We start from the raw sequence: 17,427 nt of genomic DNA, 5'->3' as shown, positions 1-17,427 counted from the left end.
AACTAAATTAAAAGCATTAACATTATAGGAACACCTTGAGTTCACACTACAGCACTTACGTAATCTTTAAAGGCCTGCAGAAAATGCTGAATCTTGTGAATTAATCATGAAAAAAATAAGAATACCCTTTCTAGATCTGATCCTCCTTAGTCTGAGATGTTTTTCCGTTTAATCCATTTTTTATTCCCACATTGTCCAATCGGATACTCATAAGCATAGCAACTGTCATTACGGAGCGCTGTCCCCTAATGCTGGAGAATAACCTACTTACAATGGCTACCATTTTTCTAGTTCTTCAGTATCCAGTTTGATATGCAATGGCCAGAGTCTACTCAATATGACTTTTCTAAGCATTCCCTACATCCCTTTTCCACAATTGTTGCACCGCGGGTTGGTGGGTCATTGAGCTATGTAGTCCCTATAACTTCCAAGACTCTTGCTTGTCAGTCACTTCCAGGTCAGACCATAAGTAGAGATTATGAATTTTGGAATTTTTTTGTTTTGATTTGCATTTTTATAATTGTTTTCACTGAACTTTATTAGCCATTTTGATTTTCAGCTTTCAATTAATTCTGGATCTCTTATCAGTTTTTCTTTTAAATGATCTAAACATTGCATATCATTTATGAACAGATTAAAAAGCACTGATCTCAATACAATCTCAGATTAATCCTGTAGTTTACATTCCTTCATTCTGAGAATTGCCATTTATTCTTACTCTCTGCTTCCTACGGTAATCTTTTAGTTAGTTTTGAGACCAAACAAAATCTCAAATTCCACTTTCAGGGAGAAAGGTAAAGTAACAACCTAATAAATTGAATGATGACCCTAGAGACCATGTTTACTGACATTTTCAAGGAATTATTGAAGATTTGTGAGACAGAACTTACCTTTGCAGAAGCAATGTCAATTATGCTTCAGAGAAGTTTATCCTTCTACATGAAGGATAAACCTGAGTCCCCCATGGGGTGAGAAGAGCAGGATATAAATGAAGTAAATAAATAAATACATGCAGCAGTAATTTTGACTCCAGTTATGTTTACAACCAATTTATCTAAAACAATCTAGACTTAGAGATGCATCTGTTCTAAGACTAAAATCTCATTTCTTTTTGCTGTTCTTTGCTTCAATTCCTGAATGTCTTTTCCTAAACATGTCATTTCAGGCATGTGTAGCAATATCTTTTACCTCCACCGTCTTCATTAGAAACAGACTGATAATTCATTTAACTTGTCTTGCCTTCCCTTATCCTATGCTTCTTTAACTTGACTGACATCCAGCAATCCAACTTCCTTCCCAGTTGCTTCTCTGCCTTTGAAATATAAAAATATATATTTCAAATCTTAATGTTAATACCAAAACACCTCTCAAAATCTTTATTGTCCATTTGAATTTCTTTTGTGCAAGTTTGTACTTCTTCTGCTTCATTTTTCAGCAAGAATATCATTTTCTGAAGTGCCCGTGGAGTTCTGAGTTTAGAAATGCTTCAGAAGCACTGCGGGAGGATCACACAGAAAAGTGCCTTGAACATTGCTTTAAAGTTTGATATACACCGCGGTCGTACACAGATGTGACCACTTTTATTTATCCTGACATATGAGGTGGCTGAGACTGACTGAAAAATTTCTTGCTGCGTACCATGCAAAGAGTTGTTCAGAATGAGGATAAAGCTCCTAGTGTTTATCTTACAAACCTAAACTGATAAACTGATTTTAGTGGCAGTGTATTTACGCATCCTCAGATTAATATAGGAAATATTTCTGAATGTAGTAGATATTTTCAAATCAGTTATGAATCACCTCTGGCAAACTACTGTCTGGGGAACACTCTGACTATCAATTAGCTAAAGGTAAATCATAAAAATGCTTTCCCTGTGGATAGTGGAGTTCAAACATCTGCTTTCAACACTATCTTCCATTATGCACAATGGATTTGAGTTCACATGTTAAAAGTAGCTTGCATTTCTTTTGTTACTTTTATGATACTCCCGCCCTCCCTCCCTCCCTCCCTCTCCCCCCGCCCATTCTCAAAGTGCTCTTATGGGAGGCATACTTCAGATTCTTTTGTTTGAACAATATTCCTTATATACTTCTCTATCTTTAGCTGGCATTTTGCTATTTTGACACTGTTGCATCTTTGTGTTTGCTGAGTCCCTTTGTCTAAGTCGGCCTTTCAAAGGGAAATGCTGGAATTTTCCTTCAAAAAGGAAGAGAAAAAAACACTTTCACCTTGCAGAAAGGACGTGCTCAGATTTTTTTTCTTCCCTAAGTGTAGCCTCTTCTTGGCTCCAGGCCCAGCAGCCCTATCAGTACAATCTAGCAGCTTGGCAGCTTTGTGTTGCCATATCCCCCTTGAGACTGAGAGAAAATCTGGTCTTCACTTTTCTGAGACCGCCAAAGGATGAAATACTTTGATCCTTCAGAGTAACTTTAGAGTAGCTCTCCTCCCAGGTACTAAATATGACAAAGCACACTTAATTTATTCATCCTTTGTCTAAACACTGAATATTTTTTGTAAAAATTGAAAGATTTAGTGCAGACCTTTTATTAATACCAAATAAACCCAAGTCTCCTAATGAGACATCAGTGTAAAAGGGATTGTGGAAGCGGTTCATTGCCAGAACACAAGAAATGGGAACAAAGTAGTCTGACTTGACTGATAAATAATACCTATTACTTCTTTTAGCTGATACATTCAGATGAAGAATTGTTATGATGAAGTCATATTGTGCAACCTGTGCTTTAAACAGAGCTTCTCGTTGCATGTAATGTTTATATTTTACAACATTCACAATTTTTTGTTTTGTTTTAGGGTTGATATCCTACACAGAGTACCTGTTTTTGCTGACAATACTCACAAGTAAGTATATTGTAGCATTCATACACTGTAGCTTATACATTCAGTTGTTTGAAAAAAGTATGACCCCATATTGCAGTTTCAGAGTTCAGTTAATGAAGAAATGAAGCTGGGTTGTTTTATGTCTTTCGGGCTGTGTGGCCATGTTCCAGAAGTACAGTAGAGTCTCACTTATCCAACGTAAACGGGCCAGCTGAATGTTGGATAAGCGAATATGTTGGATAATAAGGAGAGCTTAAGAAAAAGCCTATTAAACATCAAATTAGGTTATAATTTCACAAATTAAGCACCAAAACATCATGTTATACAACAAAATTGACAGAAAAAGTAGTTCAATACGCAGTAATGCTATGTAGTAATTACTGTATTTACGAATTTAGCACCAAAATATCACAAGGTATTGAAAACATTGACTACAAAAATGCGTTGGATAATCCAGAACGTTGGATAAGCGAGTCCTGGATAAGTGAGACTACTGTATTCTCTCCTGACGTTTCACCCACATCTATGGCAGGCATCCTCAGAGGTTGTGAGGTATGGATAAACTAAGTAAGGAAAGGAAAGAATATATATCTGTGTAGATATCTATCTATCTATCTATCTATCTATCTATCTATCTATCTATCTATCTATCTATCCCTGGACTCTACACAGATATATATTCTTTCCTTTCCTTACTTAGTTTATCCATACCTCACAACCTCTGAGGATGCCTGCCATAGATGTGGGCAAAACGTCAGGAGAGAATACTTCTGGAACATGGCCACACAGCCCGAAAGACATACAACAACCCTGTGATCCCGGCCATGAAAGCCTTCGACAACACAAGAAATGAAGCTGTTAAAATAGTAATTGGCAATGCATACATGAACTAGTTCTCCTGAAATCAGCCTTAACAGTGTTGAACTATTTCCCCTAAAGCTGGAAAATAACTCATGTTCTTCCAAGACAATTTATGTTATTTAGTAAATACAGATTTAACTCAGAAGCATGAAGAAGAGGGAATTTCCTGTCCCTCCAGCAATTTTCCCAGGATCTTGTGCTGTTACAGTAGCAAGCCAAGAGTGCTAACAAATTGATGGAGGGGGATTTGAGGCTGACACGAGGGAGGTATGGAAGCAAGTGAGAATGAGGAGTTCCCAGTTCGAAAGGACTTAGGATCATAATGCTTACTTTCCATATGAACTGCGCATTATGAGCTACCAGTATTCATAATCCAGGCCTGGGGCGGCATCCAGCTGCATCTCTAGTTACAAGAAAAATGTAAGGTAAATGGATCTTGTGTCACTTGACAAAAGTTTGGTCTTAGCATGTCAGTAGGTAATGATGTGGTTGAACAGTCATGACAAGCTGTGGAACAAAAGCAGTCACAATTGAATGGATGTTCCTGTTCAATGGAAGTTTGTAGAATACTTGTGGCAAATGCATTTCTCTGATAAGGAGCTGTTCTTTTGCATTTGCAACATATTTGGAGGCTAAGAGTCCTCTTGAAGAAAATGTTATAAATGTGTTGCATTGATTAAACATATTTCTATGCATGATAATGCTTCCTCATTGTGTGGGAGTAAAGAAATGAGATAGCCAAAAGAGCACTGAAGACATTTATAATATATTGGTTGTATGAATGTCCTCTATTGCCCAATGTAACAACTGATGTTGTCTACATAGTGACTATGTTTTCTTATGACAATGCATTAAAGAATCCTATATTGTATAAGAATTCATAAAATGTTCACCAATGTAAACTGAAACTCAGAATTAGGACCAGCTAAGCCTGATTTGCACATTCTTTGACAAAATTTAGGGAGAAAGCCACAGCTCAGTGTCAGAGGATCTCAGGTTTTGTCTTAAACCAGACAAAAATAGCAGTTAGAAAGTAAAGGAAAAGCCTCTCTGTTTGAGACCCTACAGCAGCAGTTTAAATGTTTACAATAAATGGACTAGATTAATGGTGGACTAGATAGACAAATAGTTTGAAAACATGAGGGAGTTACTATGCCTCTTGCTTCCACTTACAAGTCCACCAAGTATAAAGCTTCTATCATAAACCACATGAGTGGAAGGAAGTGTTAAATGTTAAAATACTTGAGTGTCAATAAGTACAGATATAGTGGTGGCCATATCTGTGGGTAATGTGTTCCTCTCTCTTTAGTCCACCTCTTTGTTTTCCCCTGTATTGTTAAGCCTTCAGCTACTTGACATTGACATGGTTTATAGCATAGAGAGGCCTATTGGTGAATGTAACCGTACTCAGATATGCGAGTTAGCGTCTGGTGAGTTGTGTCTGTGAGTGCTTCTGAAATTATTATTATTATTATTATTATTATTATTATTATTATTATTATTTATTCATTTCTATCCCGCTTTTCTCCCGTGGGTGGGATTCAAAGCAGCGTACAACATATAAAATTCATACAAATACATCAGAAATGAAATAGTCGTAGGGGCTCCTAAGAGCTATTGTTTCTAAGCTGTCTTAGACTCCAACTGTGATTTTAATTACTCCTGAGTCATGTTTTGAAGGTTAGCTGAGTAGCTATAAAAGCTAAGTATCATGTTTTTGTTGGCTTTTAAAAAATGAAAGCTGGGATTCTGGAGACTCATCAAACCAAAATGTGGGGGAAATATGCAACCACACAAACATGTTTTACAAGGGTCTATGAAGCCAATGTATCTAAGAAATATTTTTCCTTTGCCTAAATAATGTTGATCTCCAGGACTGCTCTATCTTGCATTAAGAGAATCCTCTTCTATGTCATGTCAAATTATACCTTCACACTAAACTTATTTACTGGTCTTTTAACTGGATGTCTTAAACATTAACTCCTTGTTCAGGATGTGGTTGGGGGAGAATATGTCATTTGAAGTTGGGTTTGAATCTTGGGGATCTCCACATAATTAACAAAGTAGCTTGTCCTCATCTGCCCCAGACACAATCCTTTTCTAGGATTTCTTCGGCCTCCCTGGAATCAGTTGTCAAAAATGAGAGACAAAATTATGTAGTACAGTAGAGTCTCACTTATCCAAGACTCACTTATCCAAGGTTCTGGATTATCCAAGGCATTTTTGTAGTCAATGTTTTCAATATATCATGATATTTTGGTGCTAAATTCGTAAATGCAGTAATTACAACATAACATTACTGCGTATTGAACTACTTTTTCAGTCAAATTTGTTGTATAACATGATGTTTTGGAGCTTAATTTGTAAAATCATAACCTAATTTGATGTTTAATAGGCTTTTCCTTAATCCCTCCTTATTATCCAAGATATTCGCTTATCCAAGGTTCTGCCAGCCCATTTAGCTTGAATAAGTGAGACTCTACCGTAGTTGTAACACTACAGCCAGACCTTCAAATGACTTCTTTGTTGGTTTTATGTAGATATTAAAAAGCATTGCCAGTGTTTGGGGTGGTAGAATACAAACCGGAGGCATCCCAGTGGTCATGGAACAGAAGCACCAACTTCTAGATAGGTCCTTGTTAAAAGCCATCATAACACCTAAAGAAATAAAGCTGGTTTCCTCCCCCCCTCTCCTTCAAGAAACAACTGAAGACCTACTTTTGCTCACTAGCATATGGAGAGGAGGAGGATTAGATCACGAGAAATCACTACTGGGCCCTGGTTGAGAACTATATCGTAACTGGGCTCTCCTAGTCCACGCCATCCCAAGGACTATCATTTGACTACATAACCAACCCACACCGTTTTATGAACTCTAATTGGCTATTGTAAATTAATGTGGACATTTGTTTAGATTTTATGTCCTTATATAATTTTGTTTTACTGTATGTAGTTTAATTTATTGATGTTAGGTTTAATTTTCTGATGTTAGACTTCAATTTGATGTTAGGTTTTAATGTTATTTTCATATGTGGGGTTTTCTGGGATTTTATGTCAGTATTTGTTTGTTTTATGGAGGCGTTGTATGTTGGAATCCGCCCTGAGTCTCCTTGAGGAGATAGGGCGGAAAACAAATAAAGTTTTATTATTATTATGGCCTTGTCCCCAGTCCTACTCTGGTCAGGCTTCCCAGGGGATATCATGATTCATAGTCACACAAGAATCCAGAGTTGTATTTCCTGGCTGACCGCTGTCTTAAGGATAAGTAAGTTGGGCAAACAAAATAGGCCAGAATTCAAATAGGAGTGGATCAAGCTGATCAGTATCCTCACAGACCACCTGGCTTTCTTCTTCTGTTACAAAGAGTGGTGTGCCACTTTTATGTATAACAGGTTCCACAGAAATATATTTATTTTGCTGCAACACACTAGGATGACTACCTCTTTGAAAAAATTTCAACCTGAGTATACTTGATGAAGGGAAAAATCTGAGACTTATACCTTTTTCTTTGTGTAGACAGGTTTCAGGTATGCATACTAATACATCTCAGTCTCAGATCATCGCCTGTCTATCTAATAATAATAATAATAATAATAATAATAATAATAATAATAATAATAATAATGTATTTCTAACCTGCCCTCTCTCCCCGAAGGGACTCAGGGCAGCTTCCAGATCAATAGACAAACATTTAATGCCACATGCTTAATCATAAAAACACAACGCTCTAGAAATAATAAATAAATAGTAAAATAAAAACATGAATAAAATAGACGCCACAGGGAAGATGGACAATCAGGCCTCATAAAATACATAAACAGTAAATACTATTTAAATATGAGATAAAATAAGATATATATATGAAAGTAGCTCTCAAAATATACAAACCCTTAACAAGGACATTGGTCAAGTCGGAGAAAGATAGCATTACTCATCAACCTCTCCATAAGCTATGGAGCATAAATACGTCTTTAATTGGTTTTTTGAAAGAGCGGAGGGATGGGCTGTTCTAAGTTCAAATGGGAGGGAGATCCAGAGAGAAGGAGCGACCACGGAGAAGACCCTTGATATACCTTGATATTCAACAGCAGCACTGTTAGGAAGTGATCTGCAGTTAATCTGATGGAGTTCTCAGCATTTCAAGGCAGAATTACTGACAGCACAAAGATGCCTGACCTCCCTTACTTTCACTTAGTTCACCAGTTCCCATTATCATAGCTTCCTCAATGGGATTGCAATTTCTTTTTCTCATTTTTGTATACTAAGTATAAACAGCTCATTGCAACATTAATTTACCTATACCATAATTTAAATTCAAAATGGATTGGTAAATGACAATGAAGCTTTGGATTTTTTAGGGTCAATGCAATAAGGTAGCCAATATTCATACACCGAAAAGGAGGAATTTTAAATGGCACCCAGGCAATCTCTTGCCCCCTTTTTTATAGAAAAAGACTGGGTGGGATTATTTCTTTGGTATTTAAAATTGATTGAATGTTCAAAACAAAGAAGGCCTCTGTCTGTGGAGAAAAATCCAGTGCCCCTATTGTTTTGAGTTATCATATCAATCATTTTGAAAGAAAATGTCAACAGGTGCTAGTATCTCCATCTGCATCTAACAGGTTTCATGTTCCTTTCTTGATACACCATAGTTCTGAAGTTTATATTTATGAAATCCTAGTAGTTTATTAGGCACTACTAGATCATTCAAAGCAGCTGCCTGAGTAGCTGTGCTGCTGCTGTTTCTTCTCCTCTACTTTCATGGAACTATAAAATAGATTTATTTGAGTCAGACTTGAACCCCAGTATCTCTCTTCAAAAATGTAACCAGTATCTACCTTAAAATTCAATGAATCTGGCCATAAGGTAGAGCATTCAGCAATTTCCATTTCCTTGAGCTGACACTAATGTGTTTCTCCCCTCTGTCAACGGTGAAGAAGATAAGACAGATGAGGGCCTAGGTTGGTCATGGGAAAGGACTCCTGCTTTTTAGGTACTCTGAATGACAATGTCCTCCCGTCCTGTCAGCATATCACTTAATGAAGAAAATTCATTGTGAGGCTAACAGTGCAATCCTGGGAGCACCAGCAAAACATGGCTTTGATTGTGGGAAGTGGTCAGAGGAGTGATCATAATGTCAGCAATGACAGTGGAGGAGATACCTCCTCAATTATGTAAATTTTTTCACACCAATGCCTTCCTTTCCCATTTCTTTTTTGACTTCTGTTGTGGAAAGATTTAGCTTCTGCAGTAGCTGAACAAAGTTGTAATCCAGGAACAATGCACAAAATATTTGACTCACAAATAGCAATCAGCCTGGAGCTCAGAATTACAAGTATGTACTGTGGGATGGCCCTATGCAGAGTGCAATATTTTATATGTAGGCTACTGTATTTTATTTTTATTTTTTTTCCTTTAAGACCATAATGACGTTTTGACTGGCTTTGCTTCTTTGGACAATTTTTCAATTCTCACTAGTGTTTAAAAGAACTTCATTGGCTTCCTAATTTATTCCCGTCCCCATGTATGCTCATGAGCCTCCAACATTATGTGATTGCCCATTAGCCACTAAGACTGTTTTGGATTTATTAGTATCTCTTTGTTTTCATAGTATTATTTATTTAATGTGTCAGAAGCAAACAGAGGATACAGTTGTATTTAAAAACACAAAGTTAAAAACTTGGTATTATACCAAATGTCCTTTGACTAGTAGCTGGCCACTTGGAGTGCCTCTGATGTTGCTATAAGATTGCTGATTGTATCTAAAAAAAACTGTAGATATGATGTGGGGAAGTTCCTCTCTTCCCAATTTGATCCTTTTCATTTTTCCTGAATTAATTTTTTTCCCTCTTATTTATTATTTATTTATTATTTTTTACAGCATTTATATTCCGCCCTTCTCACCCCGAAGGGGACTCAGGGCGGATCACATTACACATATAGGCAAACATTCAATGCCTTTTAACATAGAACAAAGACAGACAGACAAAGGCTCTGAGCGGGCCTCGAACTCATGACCTCCTGGTCAGAGTGATCAGAGTGATTCATTGCAGTGATACATTGCAGCTGCTCTCCCGCCTGCGCCACAGCCCGAGCCTCTTAACATTCTTGCTTGTATTTAAAATAAACCTTTTCACTTTTGTGCAGGGATTTAAATATAGAGGGTTTCTTTGCACTGCTGTAGAATGATCTGAACAAAGCATGAGCTTATCCTTGAAATGATTGCCATTTGCTTGAGGATCTTTTCTGTTATCAGGAAAAGTTCTGTTCCCACAAGATAGGCTTTCCACCATCTATTAAGACCAGGGGTCCCCAAACTTTTGAAGCAGAGGGCCAGTCCACAATCCTTCAGACTGTTGAGGGGCCGAATTATCATTTGAAAAAAACAAAACAAATTCCTATGCATACTGCACATGTCTTATTTGTAGTGCAACAACAACAACAACGAAAAAACAATACAATATTTAAAAATGAAAACAATTTTAACCAACATAAACCTATCAGGATTTCAGTGGAAAGTGTGGGCCTGCTACTGGCCAATGAGATAGTCAAGTTAATTAGGATTGTTGTTGTTGTGTGCCTTCAAGTCATTTCAGACTTTGGCCGAGCCTAAGTCTAAAATTAATAATTTATTTACTGCATTTATTTACTACATTTATATCCCACCCTTCTCACCCCGAAGGGGACTCAGAGCAGCTGTATGTACATACAATATATTATATTATTAACATAACACAATATTAGCATTATATATTACTATATTGAACTATACCACTATACTATTATATAATATGTAATATATAACATATAATTAATATTATTATATGGTATTACCATTAGTATTATATTGTATAACATAATATTATTATCAATATTATATGTATATACAATATATTATATTATTAAGACTGATATAAAATATTATATTATAAAACTGAGGGCGGGGGCCAGGTAAATGACCTTGGAGGGCTGCATCCGGCCCCCAGGCCTTAGTTTGGGGACCCCTGATTAAGACAAACGAGAAAGATCCCTTCCTTAAGATAGGTGTTTCATTTCTGTATTTAAAAAATGATTAAGGTGTTTTCTGCTCAAAAAGAAATGCCCAGCCACTGGTCACTGTGTAGCTTTGTTTAAAAGTTAATTTGGATTGCCTTGTCAATTCAAGCTGTAGTGCATATATTCACATTTAAGAAGGTTTTTTTTTCTTTTGAAAAGGGAAGCATTCTTTTCATAGATAGTAACCAAATCTTAACATCTATTAACAACCAGCACAGTTTTCAAGTTATTGTCTGGGTAATTAACTGCAAGTGTGTAGTGCTTTTCTTTGAACCCCACTTATTTTATAAATACATACCACTGGAGTTGCATCATATCAGATAAGAGTGCCATCTTGTGAGCTGTATGAACAGCTTTAGCTCCTATGTATTACGTGGGGCTACCTCCTTATCAGTATGTTGCAACAGATGGTATGCATCATTTTAGAACAAATCATTCTGCTTTTATTCTCTAGCAATATAGACTGCATACATAGTTTTACTGACTTAAAATGTTTAGAAAATGCTTAGAATGAAACATTCAGCTGAAAATTAGCTATCATCCTCAGTCCTTCTGAATTTATTTTCCAGGCTTATTAACAGACTGTGACAGTCCTGTTTCTGAAATATTTTCTGATAGATTATGAACATTATGTATTCACAATTGCAGGATCTTGAAAATCATCTAATCAGTCCTTTTAAAAGGACAAGATAGTTCACAAACAACCCCAACAGTTTATAGCATGTTTAATTGTAGCAACGGCATGTAGTTGTAAAACTAAAAAAAACCTATATGCAATATGATTTGGTTCAAGTATTTACAGGTTGAATATCTGTTATCCAAAATGCTTCATAACAGAAATTTTTTGATTTTGGAATTTTAAAACATTGTATTATATGTAATTTGCATATACATACATATGTTTGAGATGGAACCCAAGCCTAAATACGAAATTCATTTATATTTCACACATATCTTGTACATATAGTTTGAGGATAATTTTATACAATAATATAAATAATTTTCTGATGGTACATTGAACCATCAGAAAACAAAGGTGTGATTATCTCACCTGCCAAATGGACAATTTTGGATTTTGAAGGATTTTGGAATTTGGAATTTCAGATAAGGGATGCTCAATATGTATATATATAATACTAAAAGTCTACGTAAATGTCTTCTTTTTCCCATATGCTGCTTTTTAAAAGCAGCCATTTGGATGTTGTGTTTAGTTGAAGTACTGGCATATTGTTGGTGCAGATTGGTTAAGTCTGAATGCTCTAATCCTCAGGCACATTTCAAATGTCTTCTTTTATTTGCTGCAAGCCATTTGCATTTTAATTCCTGTTTATAATAAAGAACAAACTTTTTTAAAGTTCTCAATACTTCTCACTCACTAGTCTAGAATGATTTCAGAATATTTCCCTATATAGCTGGTTGTGACCCCTCTACCTTTATATGAAATTGAAGCATCTGCTTATTTATGTGGAAGTGGAGTAGTAGGCAGTATTACCTTGCATATAAAATATTTCTGAACAAATCTATATGCTATGATTCATTGCAGAACCACAGACTGGATTTCATATTGCTTTTAAAATGTTGGATGCAGATGGGAATGAACAAGTGGAGAAAAAGGAATTCTTTAAGGTATGACCATCATTTTTTAAACAATCTTTTCATTTCTTGTGTTTGGAATTCCATCTCACTACCAAATGAAAGGTGCAGCAGTTTCAAGAATATCCCTTCCTCATCTGCTTTATTCACAAAGATCACATCCTTGCTAGAATTACCAAGGAAATTAAAACCTTCTGCATTTTAAAAGTTCTATGTTAAGCTGAGATCACTCTTTTAACTATAAACTAGATAAGATATTTTTGCATTTGGTTACAGGTGACAAAGAATGTATGACAAAACCTGCCCTTCCTTTTGCTAAATTTAGTTAAGGGTGGTGCTTTATTATTGCAAGCTAAGGTGAAAAGTGTATTTAATTTAAAGGTCCTCAGATTTTTGATAATTTGTGTGTGGAATTTATGCACAATTTTGCACACACAGAACTAAGAGAATCTTTTTATTGTTTCTATTTTTAAAATGCCCGTTTTTATGTTTTTGTTGATTTTTTTTTTTGATGACATGTTTCAATTCAAAACAAAATGCCACCAGTTAGCTTGCATGTGATTTGTATTCTGTATTTAAGACTATCTGGAAAGGTGAAACTGCTTCAATTTTAATATGAAAGAAATGAAGCACATCAAATGTGGTTATTGTATATACTCATAGAAGAGTTGATCTCATGTATAAGTCGAGGACAAGAGATGAGGCCAAAATTATATATAACTTGAGGATAAGTCCAGGATCATTCTGTGGGGAGGGAAAAGTGCCAGTGCTGCCTCAGACCAGTCCCACCAGCAAATCCTGCCTATCTCCCAACACTGTCCCCTCCCTTTTTCCCACCTGAGGGATTTTTGTCCATGTGCCTGCTCTTGCTCTCTCTCAGATACAGATATATGTCTATGTCTGTCTGTCTGTGTGTGTGTGTATACACACACAATATCTATATCCATATATAATTCCAGTTTCGAACTTACAGTCATGTGTGCAGCATCCAGCACTTGGAGAAGGGAAGGGTGGAACAGAGTTAAGGGGATGGGGTGGGAGAAGAGAAAGGGAAGAATGAGAAGTAAGTATGGGATGCAAAGAAAGGAGGAATGAGAACCTCTAAAGTGACTGAGCCATGCTCCTCTCTTCTGGCTCCTGGACAGCAAGATGGCCACAGTGGGCCTGAGGGCTGGTGACAGCAGTGGCCAAGGCAGTTCAGGAGCAGTTCTGCAATGTCACTATCATCCCAGGAGCCAGAGAAAGTGTCGGAGTGGGAGCATGAGCTTGGAGCCTTGTTAGCTGAGGAGGGGACACTTGGGGATGAGAAGCAGCCTGGGCACTTGCTTACTTATGGGTAAACCATCGAGAAGCGAAGACACAGTAGGATAATTGTGGTGCAGAAGGAGATCCTTGGGGATGACACCATGATGTATCATACATGGGTTGGGGATTCTGGAGATTGAAGCAGTGGCAGTCATTTTGATGTCATCCACTCCATCCACACACACTGTGCCCAGGCTTTTAAAAAAGGCCATAAATGGCAGTACTGCAGAGTAAGTACTTACATTGACCACTATATAAGTCAACACAATTTTTGTGGTCATTTTTTTGTGAAAAAATTGTTTCTACTAGTACACATGTATATACAATAAATAAACCTATCCAAAGGCTTACTCTTGGAAGCAGAAGAAAAGTTTGTTCCCAGATTCACATGATAGTTGGACACAACTGACTTAGGGTGGATCTACACTGTAAAACTAATGCAGTTTGAGAACACATTTAGCTTCCATTGCTTAATGCTGTGGAATACTAAGATTTGCTGTTTGGTAAGGCACTACCACCCTTTGATAAAGAAGATTAAAGCACTTGTAAATCTACAGCTCCCATGATTCCATAGAGTTGTGTCATGACAGTTAAAGCGGTGTCAAACTGCATTAATTCTACAGTGTAGATACTCCTCTGGAAAGGCATTCTTGGACCAGAAATCATGTCCCATCATACTACTTAAGATATTACTTTGCCCAGTAAAATATAGTGGCATCCTTTCCACAGGCACAGTTCTAGCACTTATCTCCTCTTACTTTGATTAGCTGTTTTTTAAATAGGGCTAGAAAATTGGGAGGAATGCAGGGCAGAATATCATAACCCAACCTGACTTTCTTAAACAAACAAATTGGGTGGATAATTTTGATCATCTTGAGATTCAGTGTGTACCACTCTATTACTATGACATTGGAGAAGACTAGGTGCAGGCTGTCCAGTGGGAATACTGTACTGCCACATCTCTCCTAACCTGTCCAAATCATGATTTTATCATGGCATGAGGAATTAGAGTGGAGGGTTAACTAGGAGGCAGTGTGAGCCTTGCATAGTTTCATTATTCAAAAAAGGAAAACCATGTACTGCTTGTCTCGCTGTGATAAACATTCTTTTAAAAGCACTTCTCCTAAGCAGCTCTAAATGCTCTGCTTTCGGTCTGAATCCATGCTGTTGTCATAAATAATAAATTCCCTTGTTCTTTCATTTTTGCTGTCCATTTGAGGACTGGTGCTAACATCTCTGAAAGGTAGGTGAGCTTTGCAGTGTGCTATGCTAAATCTCTTGTTAGACACACACAGATCTGTGAGTAATTACAAACGTTTCAGTAAGAGAGGTTGATGCCAGAAGTCTACAGAATGATTTGCGAGAGATTTAGAGTATGCTGCAAATGGGTAAATTTGCCAGAGATCTTTTTCTGGATCTGAACTTGTTAAATGGCAGTAGAGTACAGATTTACCAGATCATATTCTGATTTTTTTTTTAAAAAAAATGGGGGCTTTTATCCACAATTATTAATATGCACTCTTTCTATAATCCTTACAGTAATCTCATAAAGCTGCTTTATTCAGAGCCAAACTACCTTAATTCAGTACTGCCTAGCTGCTGTCTCAGCTCTCCCCAGTTCTGAGGTCTGACACTCTGTAAATTACATGTACAAGTGTGATCATCTAGATTTTTATTTTATTTTCTGGCTTACAAATTACATGAACATTAGCCAGTGGTGAAGTATTATGAGAGCTTAAAGACCAAATTATCGGGGGGGGGGGGGGGGAATAACTGTATCCTACCTGCTTTTACTAGAGATGCCAAGGATTCGGCAGAAGTCTTTACATATGGGCAAAGCATGTAACTTGACTGCTCTGAGCCCTGTAGATCCAACCATGACATATAGGAAGAATTAGATGGAGATAGAAGGCAGAAATGGAAAAAGGAACCTTGCCTAAGGCTTCGACAGAGATCTTCACCAAGATCTCATAGTAGAAGCAAATTTTGAAACAGAGTCTCCTGTCTTGTCTCTTTAGCCATACTGTATTTCACTAGTTCACAATAAACATTGGGGAAGACTCCCTATTGGTTTTCTTTAGATTTCATCCACATATTTGGTTATTTTTGAAAATCTGCAAGATTTCTGATTAAAAACAAGAGGATCGGCATACAATAGGTCCCCATCCCCCCAATACTCTAAAAGCCTCTTCAGAGGGGTGGCAGTATTCCTGTTCAATCTAGGCTGTTTATTGCAATGTTACAAAGAGATCTGGGAAACATTCAGTGAAGAAATTTGAGGAGAGTGGACAAGCAACCATTTCCTGTAACCACATGATCCAACTCCTGGTTACTCAGTTGAAAGTATAATGAGAAGTAATATATATGATCTTAAAGTTGATTTCCATGTCACAATCTACTTTCTACTTTAAGGAATATACTGGGTTAATATGAACCCCCATCATCATTCATTATATGATCCTATATGTTGTCTCTTCATTTGTAGTTTCTGTGCTGAGAATTTCACAGTTCGTATGTACAAACCATGACATGTACTAAACACTGGTAAACAGTGTTTACTTATCAAGTTGCTGTCGACTGATTGAGGCTACGCTAGCTGGAACTAACAGCGTTTATGTCCATATATAGTTGCCCTATGTTACCATCAATATGTGGGTTTCATGTATACACCTACATGCATTTTTATTCTCTCTTTGTGTGAGACTTTGGTAATTATGAGGTAGCTTTAAGAGATGTATACTCTGAAATATAAAGCAAGATGACAATTTACTGAATAATTTTTGTTTCAGCTTCAAAAAATAATTGGAAAACAAGATGAATTTAACCAAATTTCAGGAGAGGAAGCACTAACTTTGGTAAGTCTCCAGAAAACCATTGATTTCCTTCTAAGAAGGATTTTTTTTAAAGAAGACTATTACTCAGGAGACCACCATTCAAATCCCCATTCAGTCTTGGAAAACCAACTGGGAAACCTTGAACAATTCACATTGTCTCTGCCTCAAAGAAGACAATGGTAAATCCCCTCTGAACAAAGTTTGCAAATAAATCCCATAATATGTTGGCCTTAGGGTCAGGAATGTCTTGAAGGCACACAACAACAACTAGCTTATAGTCAATGGCATCCATATTATCTATTCTGATTAATCGAATGATAGTGGCTGATCTTTTGACCTTACATTTGCAGCCGCCTTGAGACTCCTTCGGGGTAGAGAAAGGCAGGGTAGAAATAAGGTAAATTTTTTAAAAAAATTACATAAATAATTCTAGTTGGCTTTTGATCATGCTCTGGTTTTTAAAAGAGCCACATTTATTTCATTTACTTAATAAGTAGTCACACAACCTTAGTATTCATAATAATTTGTTGAATAAACCCTCTAAAACAGTGGTTCTCAACCTGTGGGTCCCCAGATGTTTTGGCCTTCAACTCCCAGAAATCCTAACAGCTGGTAAACTCTCTGGGATTTCTGTGAGTTGTAGGCCAAAACACCTGGGCACCCACAGGTTGAGAACTACTGCTCTAAGATTATGCTTAACTGAACTTAACCAAAGAACAGTAAAAGGGCTACTAGACCAATTTCGGGAGTATTTCTTTGAATGCTACATTGCAATACGCTAATGTTCTTCCACTTTCCAAATGCCAATTGATCCATCAAAAACTTTCTAAGAAATATTTAAGCTGCTGACTCAAACTATAATGTCAAAAAGATTTTTTTTACTCCTTATCAGCATTCCTGAAATTCACATAGATAAAAATACAGTAAGCAAGGAGTGTCT

General features: G+C 36.7%; 1 protein-coding gene across 2 annotated transcripts in view; it reads left to right on the top strand.

Moving 5' to 3' along the window:
* Positions 1 to 17,427, top strand: part of micu2 (mitochondrial calcium uptake 2) — a 92,760-nt gene that overhangs the window by 56,923 nt on the left and 18,410 nt on the right. The window contains exons 5-7 of one of the 2 annotated variants that reach the window (XM_003219270.4): positions 2,812 to 2,859; positions 12,299 to 12,381; positions 16,443 to 16,508. In XM_003219270.4, coding sequence (XP_003219318.3) covers positions 2,812 to 2,859; positions 12,299 to 12,381; positions 16,443 to 16,508 — 197 coding nt within the window. The remainder of the gene's footprint in view (positions 1 to 2,811; positions 2,860 to 12,298; positions 12,382 to 16,442; positions 16,509 to 17,427) is intronic. The other variant, XM_008107994.3, reaches the window with a different exon arrangement.

Source organism: Anolis carolinensis, chromosome 3 (assembly GCF_035594765.1).
Source record: "Anolis carolinensis isolate JA03-04 chromosome 3, rAnoCar3.1.pri, whole genome shotgun sequence".
NCBI classification, from domain to species: domain Eukaryota; kingdom Metazoa; phylum Chordata; class Lepidosauria; order Squamata; family Dactyloidae; genus Anolis; species Anolis carolinensis.
This window is presented reverse-complemented; position numbering and strand designations above follow the sequence as displayed.